Source organism: Balearica regulorum, chromosome 22 (genome assembly GCF_011004875.1).
Source record: "Balearica regulorum gibbericeps isolate bBalReg1 chromosome 22, bBalReg1.pri, whole genome shotgun sequence".
NCBI lineage: Eukaryota > Metazoa > Chordata > Aves > Gruiformes > Gruidae > Balearica > Balearica regulorum.
In genome coordinates, this window is record NC_046205.1 from 6,890,450 (window position 1) to 6,903,295 (window position 12,846).

General features: G+C 43.0%; 1 protein-coding gene across 2 annotated transcripts in view; it reads left to right on the top strand.

Moving 5' to 3' along the window:
* The window catches only part of CSMD2 (CUB and Sushi multiple domains 2), a 302,970-nt gene that overhangs the window by 130,113 nt on the left and 160,011 nt on the right, over positions 1-12,846 (top strand). For both annotated transcript variants that reach the window (XM_075773922.1, XM_075773923.1), the window contains exons 6-7: positions 5,016-5,128; positions 11,677-11,754. In XM_075773922.1, coding sequence (XP_075630037.1) covers positions 5,016-5,128; positions 11,677-11,754 — 191 coding nt within the window. The remainder of the gene's footprint in view (positions 1-5,015; positions 5,129-11,676; positions 11,755-12,846) is intronic.

A 12,846-nucleotide genomic window follows, 5' to 3' on the forward strand; every position in this document is an offset into this window, starting at 1 on the left:
CCGTGGGAGCTGGGAGCCTGCTGTCCTCCAGGCTCCCCGCGGCTGCTGGGAACCTAGCTTCTGGTGTCGCTGGATCCCAAAGGAAAACGATGTAAAAAGCTAAAATGTGTTCTCTGTCCTCTGTGCATAGGATGAGTTTAAATTGCAGAAGATAAGTCAGGCTTAGACATCAAGAAAAAAAGTATTTTTAAATCCAATCATCGAGTTTTTCTGAGGCTGTTAAACGCTCTTCAAGCAATTATGCGGATTCTTGTATTTTCTGTGCGCTGGTTGCTTGATATTGGTGTTGAAGACACTTGATCAAATTTATTCAATATCTTATAGGGCCTGAACTGTTAGGCATCTTCTGACAGGCTGTTTCTCATGCAAAATGTTCAGAGTGGTTCAAATAGTAACTTCTGCTTTCAAGGACCTCTCGTGGGTAGAGCACGAGCCAAAGCACCCAAAATCACGGTCCTTGTGGGACTAGACTGGAGACGTGAGTGAAATAACATTCAGGGAAAGGCTGTTCTCGCAGTTCTCAGTCCCTGGGCCAGGGAGTCGGAGGAAGGAGCCTGTTTCTCGCCCAGCCTTGGTGCCTCAGCATCCTCTCTGGTCGCCTCCAGACTCAGACAGGCAAAGCTGTGGAAATGAAATTTTTGGATGGAAGCTCAGTTCGTCTCTTTCTCCACGTGACTTCAGGATTACAAAGGTGCTTAATATATAAAGCAGGTACCGAAGTCCCATCAGTGAGTAATGATTATTGATTTTCCTTAAAAAAACAATTCTTGCATTGCTACTTAGTCATTCTAAAGACTTGGATTTCAGTTAACATGTTGCCATATTCAGGAAGCGGAATATTTAATCAAGTGATTCATATCTCCTGGTGATGACAGCAAGAAAGGGGAGGATGGGGGAAATGGACATAGAGGCTTGAAAAGTTTTGCAAATTGCTAATAGACTTATTTTTTAAAAAAAGAAGGAAAAGTCTGGAATACTGAAAAATACAGTGGCAGAGGGCCAAAATAGAAGGGCTTTTATTTATGTGACTCACTGGACGATTAGAAATTCAGTCATTTATTGGGCTAATGGTAGGTGCTGAAAATTCTGAGCACATAATGTAGTACAAAAGTATACTGGGGAATGTGGAAAGGAGTTTCAGCTTCTTTTAATTAGCTCTGTGCATTTCTGAGTCTCTGTAATGTAGCTCCTCCTTTTTCTTGAAGACAGCAAGGCAGCGTTGGGCTTATAAAGAAAAATAACGTGACCTTGAGAAGCTGGCGGCACAGACATTGTGCTCTCTGTGTCACAGCGCTCCTCTCCAGGAGCTTGTCGCAGCCGTTACCGTCTGCCTTGGGCTGCTCTCGGTCTGCCCGCAGGTTGAGCAGCACTGGTGGGGGCTGCCCGGCGTTATGCCCGTGCGCAGAGCGGTCGGTGGGAGCTCCTGCAGGAGTCTTGGGGTGTTCCTCTGGTTTTTGTGATTGCTGTTGGCTCTTGCCTCTGCTGAGCATCCTTCCCATTTCGTTTGAGATTCATCAATAGCAGCCAGGGCATTTGCATTCAGAGACCATGCAGCTGCTTCAGTTCAACTGTGTTTATCTGTAATTAAATATTCCATTATCAATTAACCATTAATGCTTCCAAATGATTATTTTAAACCTGTGCACCCTTATGGTGAAAAGCTAGTAGTTAACTGCAGCTGAGCAGGGCGTTTCCCATGAAATGCCTAGCTCTAGCCATGTTGTTTCCTTCCCACCAGAACGTTTCTGTCCCGGACACATCCAGTCTGGTGCTGGGCAATATGCATTTCAGGGGGAAGGAACCCTTCGTCCTGCAATTTTCCACCTGCAGACTTGGTGGTGGGAACTGGGGAAGAGGAACTGGAAGACAGGGCTGCTCCTTTTCCGGTTGAGTGAGGTGGCCTGCCTGCTGGTTGAATCCCGCTTTGGGATCAAAGCGTGCACCTTCTAGCGCGTTCCCCCCTTCGGCACTGAAGAAGGGGTGGCTGGTGGGTTTTTTCCTCCATTAGGTGCTCCACGTGTGCAGGTTGACAACTGCTGTGGGGCTGGGAGGAACAGTAGCATTCGCAGATTAAATATTCCTTTTCCGTTGTATAGGGATTTCCCTCCTTGGGGTGTATGAGAGGGCTCGAGGCGCCTGAAGTTATATCTCGGCAAGCAATTAAGCTAATCAAAAAGTAAAGCCTGTATTTTCCTGAACTAATTCTATGAACTGGAATCAATTAAAAAACCCCAACTCCAAAACCCACGCTTCCAACGTGTGGGTGCGTTTCCATGTGCTTGTCCTAGGGGTTTCGTTGGGATTCCTGACGCTCGGCAAAGATGCTCTGCTGCTGGGACGTTTTCCCGTAGCCCGGGGGGTGTGAAGAAGGGAGCAGCTTCTTCCTCTGCCGTCGCTGTTGGTGTCCCTCAGCTGTTGCTTCAGTGCAAGACCTGAGTTGGATGCTGGTGACCAGCAGGACCAGGGATCTGAAATAGCCCCAAATACCGCAACCTGCAACCTGACGTTAACAATGAGCTGCTTAACTTCAGAAATAAAAGGGATAGGAAGATAAAAGGGGAAAAAAAGGAGTCTGTTAGACTAGAGCCCTAGAGAATATGGTCTTTTTGTGAGCTGAGAGTTTGAGCAGTGGTGTATATGGAAATGAGGACCTGATAGTGATTTCTTGGCTGATTTAGTCCTTTCAGAAAGCTGTCAATGTCTTAAGCAAATGACATATGGTGCTGATGAAAATTTCCATGCAGGAAATTCAGGGAACCATTTTCCTTCACCCTAAATCTTCTGTATTTCTTTTATAGCAGTGCAAAGTGGGTGCAAAGCACTGAGGTTATGATTGATTATTTTTCTATTTCTCTACTCCTGCTTTTGCCTTCAGTAATTATTTATGCTATTGCAAAGGTAGCAAGAAGTGCAATCCATTAATTTTTCTAATTGATTTTCAAATTGTTAATTCACTTAGCTGGTAGAATTGTAGCACTTCATGTATGTGGGATTCTTGGAAGTTAATAGTGATCTACTCACGTACTTAAACCGAAGTGTATGTGTAAGTAGATTACTAGTCTGTAGGCTACTGAATTCGCTTCTCAAAAGGATAGGTATATTTAAAAAAAAAAAAAAAAAAAAGGGACAGGAGAGTGAAATACTGCCTCATTCAGGCAGGTTAATTTTATTGTTCTCTAGTCCTTATATCAGGCAATTGAATTACTTGGCTCTCCACAGTTATGAAAGTAAAATTTGGCTCTGCATACCTGAAGTTTATTTACGAGAAGTTTGACTATTGATTCAGAATGAATAATAAAATAGCCTTTAGGGGTAAGAGTATTAAGTTTAAACATGTTGTCATAACAACCAGCCGTAGTAACTTTCTCAGAATTGGTTTTAGGCATCCCATGTTTGATCTCAGCCCAAAATATGTTTGTTTGAACTTGGTTATTTGAAAAAGTTTCAAATTAAATTGCTTCAGCTGTCTTTGAGTTATCCAAGGATGGCAGAATGCCATGTAAAATACAGTTTTTTATATCACCTTGTATTTCAAAAGGGTCTGCAAAATTGAGATGAAAATAATAGAGAAATGATCAAGAACAACCTTAAACAATTTTGTAGTGTAAAGAATGGTTTCAGTCATGCTTCGTAATTATGCGGAATTCAGCCACGAGATAATAAAAGGTTTAAAGTCTGTACTGTAGGTGGCAGAGATGCATTAGTTATGCAGCATAATCATCCCTGCTATTTCATTAACAAGTAGAGCAGGATTACATTGCAGTTCAGCTACCATTAATAAATATGCTGCCAAGTACCATCCTGGCTCCCTACCACTTGCTTTAGCAAAAGGTAAGTTCACCTTTGGAGGTGTTAGTTGAGTGAAGGACTTTTAAAATATTTTCTAGGCTGTCGGTTCTGCTGTTGAAAATGTGTAGTAATAAAATCTGAAGTATCTTTTTGAATGGAATAGATTTCCAGGATCCTTTTACCTTCATCTAAAAAAAAGCATAGGTATTGGAATGCCGATAACTTTTAAAAAAGTGATAGTCTATGATTAAAAAATTAAATGGACTTTCATTAACAATAATAGGATTCCGTAATAGCTTTTGTCATGGTAGTGGTGTTCTCCTTACCATGGTTAATGTTACCATTATATACCTCAATTCAAGAGTGCTGTGACTTTGGTAAACATCGTTCCAGACTTAGACTTGGCATGTGACAACTCAGCCAAGAATTATGATCTGGAGTTTAATAAAGCAAACAGCATAATACTTTAAAAAAAAAAAAGTATAAAGAGGTATGAAGAGAACAGTTGCTGAAGGACTGCTAATGGGCTGTGGAGCTTTCCACCTTATGTTTGATGGCTGTAATCTTCTCCAGGTTGGGATGGATCATAAATCAGTGCTTCTTGCTGGCTATTTCCAGTAAAAGAAAATTGTTCTTGCAATCTTTTCTCTTCCTCACTTAAAATAAACATACTTTTTTTTTTTAACCAAGGTTAACAAATATGAAGACAGGAACTGAGTAAGCTTGAGAGTCAAGCTCGTCTTGCATACGTTAGGTGTAGCATGTCCCCTGAGATGATTTTGTCATTTCTGTGTGATGTCAATAAGATACAAAAGGTGACAGAGCTACGAGACCCTGTTACTCTGGGGAAACACGTAGAGCTCCTCCAGTTCAGAGCTGCTCTTGTACCTTCCACTCACTCTGTGTGGTGCAGGAGAAGACTGGAGCTTCTGGGTTGTCCAGCTGGACCCGTTCTGTTTCTCCGGTACCACAGACATTGTGAGTACCCAGCTGAGCCCCTCGTATGGAAACTCCTGTAATTACAAATGTGTCACCATCAGGTGGGAAGACAAGCAAAGGGATGCATAGAAACCACCACGGGGTGCATGGGGCGCTCTCTGAGCCTATGGTGCTCGTTCAGGATTTCCTGTATTCCCGTAGGAGAAGGATTGCCTGGAAGGACAGGCGTTTGGGGTATAATTCACAGTCAGAATAACGTTTGGCTGTTGTTGGTTGGTTTCTTGCAGGTTTACTGGAATGAATTTGCCTGCCCCAGTTATCAGCAGTAAAAATTGGCTGCGGCTTCACTTCACATCAGATGGCAACCACAGGCAGAAGGGGTTCAGTGCCCAGTATCAAGGTAAACACTTACTGCCCGGTCTCACTACTCACAGTGCGTGTTTAGCCATGCTTCTTTTTTTTTCTGGGAATATACAGTTAACTTCCTGCATGATCCTTCTGTATCCTGTTAACTTTCCAGCTGGGTAGCCAGGCATCGCCATGTGGAGAGCTACTGTTGGCAATTGTTGGGAGTACAAACACTTGTGAGCTACGGGAAAATTCATTTGCACTGTACGCTTCGTTAGTGGAAGGGGATGTTCCTTTGCCTGCAGTTTTGCAGAACGCGCTGTGTGGGGTATGGCCGTATGGACAGGGTGCCACCCGGCGAAGGGTGCTCCAGAGTCCCACGGAGACCGTGTCTGCGTCTACGCTGCGCCTGTTGCTAGTGAGGCGTAAGCTGTCCTGTGCTTACTCGCCATCCCTAGAAGGATGGATTTCAGGATTGGGATCTCAAGGTGTTGTGGAGGGAGAGGAAATCCTGATGCCTTCTGAGGTTTGTAGGCAACTGTGACTAATTGCAGTTCAGTGCATCCTGTTTGGGACCAAACGCTCACCAAAACAGCTTTGAGGGGGTTGGAGAACTGTTTACACGGTTTTCTGAGGACTTTGAAGGACTTTGGGTGTGGACTGGCTGTAGGCAGCCGGCTCTGAGGCAGGATTGGGGAGGGGGAAAATGAAGCAGGGAAGGAGCAGGAACAACATCCAGCTCCTCGTCCGCTCTCTGGAGGCTTGAGTCAGTTCAGTAGCTTTCCTCAAAAGGAAGATATGGGAGTTCGATGAGAAAAAGTACCGTAGCCCTAGACTAACAGGAACAAAGTGAAAGGGAGAGGAGCTTCCTTTAATAAATCTGCAAACTTGCCCTGGTTGTTCCGCTTGTTTAGCCTTAGCAGTGTTGTCATGGCCTCAACGTGGGCTTTGCTTTATGAATCACCATTGTTAGTTAACTTCCCTTGCTTTCCTTTAACTTATAACTTTAATTTATAAGGGAAAAAAAACCCCAACCTTTGTTTTTTCTGTATAATAAACGACTGCATGCAGCTGATGGCTTTTGATATGACATTTTCCTTTGCTGTCATGATTGCTGCTTTCTATTAAAACACCTGTCTGAATCATCCTTTTTTCTTAAATAGAAAAGTAAAGATTAATGTTATAATTTCCTCTGATTAGATAAATGTCAGGGGGTTCTAATCTAGCACACTCCTTGGAAACTGTTTTGTTAGATATAATGAACTGTGCTTTTGTGTATTGAGTGTTTAAAAGATGAACTTAAAAATGTGCTCTTGAAATGGCATTGAAGCAGGACCTCTGTCTAGCTGGTAAAGGGAATCTGACACTCATTCTTCACACACTTCTTGTTTTTTGTGGAGTTTGTCAGGTTCTTTCCATCTGTTAGGAAAGATTTCAATACTGAAACAAAAACAAAACAAGAAACAAAGCAAAAAAACCCCAAACCAAACACCACCCTTAGGGATAAAGGCAAGATTTTTGCAGTCAATGGAATCTGTGTCCATAAAATGTTAAAGATGCCCATGCAACTTCAAAAAAATCAGCATGACCCTTTTCAGAGGAACATGACCTTGTTTGGACATAAATATTTTAGTGTGGATAAATAAATACATATAAAATAGGGTATGTAATGCCATATGAAGTAGAGCAACTAAAATGTATTTTTCCACTGTAGAGATGTAAGCAGACCCCAGGATTGTCCAAGAGAAGGTTAGGTTGAATCTAACTCATCGTCCGTTTTCTGAAGACACGTACCTACATCACTTACTAACATTCTGTGTCCTCTGAGACAGTATCTGGCTTTGCTGATAATCTGTAAGAAAGTAATTTCCCTTCCAGCTTGTTTAGCGTTGATACTTAGTTTTAGCAGAACGCTGCCTTTGTACGTTCCGTTTCAGCTCTTTCTAATCCGTGCCCTAGTTTGAAAATCTCTTTATGAATGTAAAAGCAAGGTTAGATATAATCAGCCTGTATACAGGGTTTTTTTTATGTTGAATACAGTAAATTTGTTCCCTTCCAGGGAGAGTTAAAATATTTTTTTCCATTTTCTTTTCCCTTTTAGTAAGATGAATCTTGCATTCTTGCAAATACTTCTTTCCTCGCACCCTGCAAAGCCAATAAAAGGGACTTTAGAGAAATCAGTGCTTCGATCTTTTTTCCTTCCTCCCACTCCTCCTGCGTTCCTTCCCAGAAAGGTGCTGGGTACCTGCGGGTGGTAAGAAAAGAAGCTCAAAGTGCCTTGCTGGGGACAGGTGACAGTGCAGGGGTTGCAAGTGATGAGGTAATGAAAAAGCTGCTGAATTTAAAATGATGCTAAGCAGATCTAAATAATGCTCTGGCTGGCGTAGTCCATCTCTCCACATATTTTATTACTCAAGTTGGATCCTGAATTGCTCTTTAGCTGATTGTTACCCACACGTAATTGCATCTTTTTATTGCTCTCCCCGCCCCATTCCCTTCCCCTTCTGTCCTCCGCCCTCTGGCAGGAAAATAAATGTGGGCGAGTTTCAGCCCGCAGCACCGGGCAGAACAGCAGCAGACCTGTCGCCTTTAGTATGGTCCGATGACCTATCTATTGCACTTACCGCACCACGTAAGTGGCTCTTAAGGATACATACATATCTATTTAATAGATATGCCTAATTTTTAAAGATCTGCCAATCCTGGAGCACAGCTTTGGGCTGCAAAGGGGTTCGAGCTCACGCTGTGCAACCCGTTGAGTCTCCTGGGCAATGCTGAGAGGGGCAGAGACGGGACCGTGCTGGTGCTTGTCGCAGGCTCCGATTCCTACAGACCCGTTGCTTGGGCTCGCTAATGGAAGGCACAAATGAGGAGTTTCCACGTGGTTGCATCTCGGGGTGTTTCTCTTCACCTCCAGCCTGAGGGAGAATCCCTGTAAGCAACCTGCTGTGCTACCCCGGATGATGCTAAAACACCCCAGCAGGAGGAAGAGAGGTTCAGGCAAGCCTGTATGTAATAGCAATTCCCCAGCAAGGGGAGCAGAGGTTCGTGGAACAGACTTTGGCTGAAATGCTGTTTTCCAAATTAAAAATAAATAAATGTCTCCTTAAATTCTCGTTTAGAGCAACATGAAACGGTTTAAAAGAAACACCCCAGTCTGGCTGCTTGCTGGAAAAGCTTTGTAATGTCATCTTTCAAATTTGACAGGACACTGAGTATTCCATTAGATCTATCAGATATGTGTGAGCAGCGAAACCTCCAGAAAACAGAGGAATTTCTGTTCATCCAATTATCCTGACACAGTCCTTTGTAGTACTGTTCCACATTCAGATTTATAAACAAAATAGATTTTTATATACCAGATTTTTGAGGGCATAGAGTAGGAGAATTGTTCCTATTAATTTTTTAAAGCAAGTGATACTGTATTCTGACGTGTTCTAATATGAGTAATTCGTAAAGCTCGACTTTCATCATTATGTCTCCATGTCGCAAACAAAATGAAGGATTAAGAGGAGAGTATGTAGTGATCTCTCTTTATCAATTATTGTTGAAAGAGACACGATGCAATTAGAGGAGTGTATACTTCATGGGTAATGCAGTTTAATCTCTGTGTTTTAGGATTGGTCCTTAGTAATGAATGTCTGGTTTCTGCTGCTTATTTTCATTACTGTCGGCTGTTTCGGAGCTAGGCTTTCCATTAGTCACGGATTTGGAGTGGGGCTCTCTGTTAGCTGGGTTCTGGAAGGCAGGAGTGAGTATGGGTGAACCTTTGTTAGTTAGCGTGTCCTTTTAAAAATTTGCAGTTGTGTGCAAGGCCCAGATGTGGTGAAGTTGTGAACTCTCTGTACCAGTTGCCTTCTGCTGGACTTTGGGATGTTCAGCAGCCCTGTGAAATCAATGCGAGTTGCCGTAGTTGAGGGATGCCTTATCTTGTCTACGGTGTTAAGGCTACTTTATCATACAGAAGGCTTTATCATGCAGAAATCAACAGACTTGTGCTTTTCTGTGTGTGGCTAGGAGAAAAATCTACTGGTAATTGTGTAAAGTAACTTGCAATGGGAAGTTGCGGAGAATATAAAAATGGAAATTATTTTTATAAAGCTGCTTTCTTACTGATGGTTCCCCAAAGCACTTTACAGGGCAGTGAATTAGATACTGCAAAGTCATGAGCCATTGTACATCCTGCAATAGCTCAAATTTAGCCTTAGATACTTGGGCTCAACTGTATTTTATTATCTGGGAGGGAATATTGGCTGTGACTATGAGGTTATGCCTGTACTTGCTTGGAAGGTGCCGGAGAATCATTAGCCGCAGCATTACGGAGGATAAGCAGAACAGGACCTCCTCAGCGCTTTATCCCGCTGATGGTTTGCCTGCTGCACTGCAGCATCAGCAGGAGGCTGGAGAGCCCCAGCCCTGATGCTGTGCTGTCCTGCGCTGGATGGAAACCCCTCCGGGAGGAGCGCCGCAGGACGGGGCAGCATCCGCAGGCAGCGGGAATTTACCTTCCCCACTGGAAGAGCCGGGCTGCTCCTGCTGAACAGCAGGGTGCTGGTGCTGGGGGCTTTGCGCAGAACATGGTAGTAGCCGTGACCCCCTCTGTTACAGGCAGCGCCACGGCTTTTTTCCAGTGTAAGGGACCCTGCAAGCTCCTCCGTCTAGCCCCCTGCTCCAGGGTGTTATCTGCTGGCACCCTGAGCCGCGGCACAGCTGGAGCGATGCTGGCGGGCGGCGGTTGTGCACAGGCAGGAGGGCAGCTGGGGTAGCCCCGTAATCCCGTGGTCTTCGGTGCAGCCTTGTGGTTCTCGTTTGTGTTTTAAAGCCGTCACTGTTCTAGTTGAGGCAGAAATAGGTTCTGGAGTTGCCCACAAATCTTAGCTCCTGTAGCCCCGTGTCCTTTCTCTGGTCTCTTGATACAGTTTGTTAAAAACCTTCAGGGCAGGCTGCAAATATCCCAGAATTATCATACTGTGACCTGGAGGAGTATGTGGCTGTTCGGGGCGTTCCGAGATCTGCTGCTTTTCTCCTTGTGCGTTTGCAGGTGGATTACAGTAAAAAAGAAATGGAGGTGTATTAGATTTGCTTTGAAAGTGGCATACTGTTAATTATTTTTCCCTTCTTAAAAAAAGAAGGCAAGAAACCCCCAAGAGATTAAAGATACTAGTAAGAAAGACACGAACAACATAAGCTTTTCTTCATGAATATTTTTTAAGCTAATGTGGACCTCAGTTTGAAGTTATAACTGCTTTATTTAAAGAGAAAGCAAAAAGCTGTAACCAAATGATAAACAAAAAGCTCCAAGCTAACATCTAGCTCAGAAAAGCGCTACCTTAGGTAAGCTTCAAGGAATAATGCTTGACATCTCCCTGTCTGAAGCTCCTGCAAACAGATGTTATAAACAGATTTTTATTTTTTTTTAAGCTAAAAAAGCATGATTAAAAAAACTTGTTAGTTATATCGGTAATTTTTCTTGACAACTTTGTCTTAGAAATGTGCTAATTTAGGGATGAAAGTATGACAAGATAAAGAACAAGAAAAGAACAGTTTGAAGTGGAAGATGGGCTCTTGTTCTCCATAGATAAGGACTGGCTTTTCAGGAGAAGGATCCTATAAAGTGATTTGGACATCATGCTTCCTGATGTGAAGTTACTCTTTAACCACGTTAACTTCAAATATGCCAGTAAAAATTCTGGTGTGTGTTAGTCAAAAATATCTGTGTGTGTGCTGCAGGAAGCTGTTTGTGTCTCTGCCAGTATCCAGATGGTTTTGGCAGTGTAGGTTTTGTGCAAAACCCTCTCGTGTAGAGAGAGCCTCAGTAACAGCCAAGTCCAGATAATAAAAACAAATAGCTGCTCAGTTACGTGGGGAATTTTCATATTGCAGAGAAGGATTGGAGTGTCTTGGCGATGGATAGGAATCTTGTTGCTACCCTCGTGTGTTGTCTCGTCTTCCGGATGAGGCTTAGAGCGGGGAGGTGAATGGTCACAACAGGACCTCTGGTAGAGTCACCGCGCAGATTTTATAATTGATGTGCCTGTGGCTGTTAATAGTGGTGTCTGTAAATTCATACTTCTCTCTACTAATAATATGGGGTTTATATGGCCTTTTTTCTGCTATTTTACTGCCTTTTTGAGTCTACCGTTGATGCAGATTGTGTACAATTTTTAGGTTGTGGGGTGTTCATGTGAGTGCTGTATTCCCATAGAAGCAGAGGATGGTTTTATTGTGGAATAACTGCATCATAACACTGGGTGAAAGTAACTCAGGACCCCCGAAGTGTCTTAGAGCTTCCCTTTTGCCCATTTCCCATTTTGAGTACGTTAAGCAAAGTGGCACAGTTACAGCGGGATGGGGGTTGTGTGCCCAGTTCGTGTTCCGGTTGGGTTGGCTCAGGGCCCCAGAGACACTGCTCCGGACCTAACGAGGTAAATGAAAAGGGGCCCTGATGGTTTCCAGGGGTCTGAGCTGCCAGGGGAAGACACAGGGTCTCCTGCAGTGCAGGTGGTGTGCAACGGTTGCTTCATTTTGTTTTTAAATCATCCCTGATGCTTAGCTAAATCTTTTCCTTGTCTTTGCTTTGTTTTAAATTTGTTTCTGTAGTCAAAAAGCAAATCGAGCTGAAGTCCAGAGGGGTGAAGCTAATGCCCAGCAAGGACAACAACCAGAAGACATCAGTGTGTAAGTTTTTTGGCTCCTCCTTATGCTCTCTTTGTCTAACGATCTCCTTGAACATTTCATTTGACTTTCCAGTAATCTCTAAAACTTCGTCACTCTTAAAAGTTTTAATGCTTTTCCCTCTCTTCCCTCTGCATTACTGCATCACTTCCAGTGCTCTATTCACAAGCATATACTAACTCCTTGAAGTGGGAATGGAGGGGATCGGTGTGTGTGCATTTAATATATACTGTATGCTTCCCGCTCAATGACAGACTGGGGTTCATAACTTCTTTTAGTGTGGAAAGTGTCAAACTGTAAAGAATTTGAAAACTGAATTAATGTTACTGTTGTAAAATTAGGAGTGGGCATAAGGAACCACACCAAAAAAGACCTATTAGAAATTCTACAGAGGCAATAGCAGTCTCTCTCTTTTTCTCTTTGCATTTTATTTAATTGTCCCTGCAGAAGAATCATACCACTGCTGTGCAAGAGCTTAAATATGGATTTTTATGGTCTCCCTATAAGTTACTTCCAGCATATCTAGCGGTTGACATGTTAGAAGCGTGCTCAGAATGTCACTTTGTCACTGGCGTGTTTTCCTGTTGCAGTAAGCGAATCGATGAGGTCTGTTCATCTTTGCATTAGGTTCTTTTCAAATCAGAAGCAAGATTCGTAGTTTCTTTATGCATATGACTCTGGTGAGATGACTGGGCTGTTAGGGGGACTCTAGGGTTAAACAGGAGGGATGTGAATTAACTCGCGTTTATATTTTATATAAACTCAAATAGGAGCAGAACGTAACATTTCTTAAAATAATTTTTAGAGAAGAGGAGGTAATTGCTCATTTTGTTGCATAGTCCATTACACCCATCAAAGAGGTACCGTTTGGACACTTCACTCACCTGAATTTTGGATGCAAAATTCACTTAACAAAAATGGATGAAGTGAATTTAAAACATCACTCGCTGTCTGTCTGAAATGAAAATGGCTCACTTCTAGGCCCACACGAGAGTGCTTATAGTCTCCAGTTTTTCAGCAGCAAGGCCCAACAAAGTAACTAAATAGCGGGATGTAAATTGCCGAAAATCTCCAGAGCATAAAATGATGGAGCAT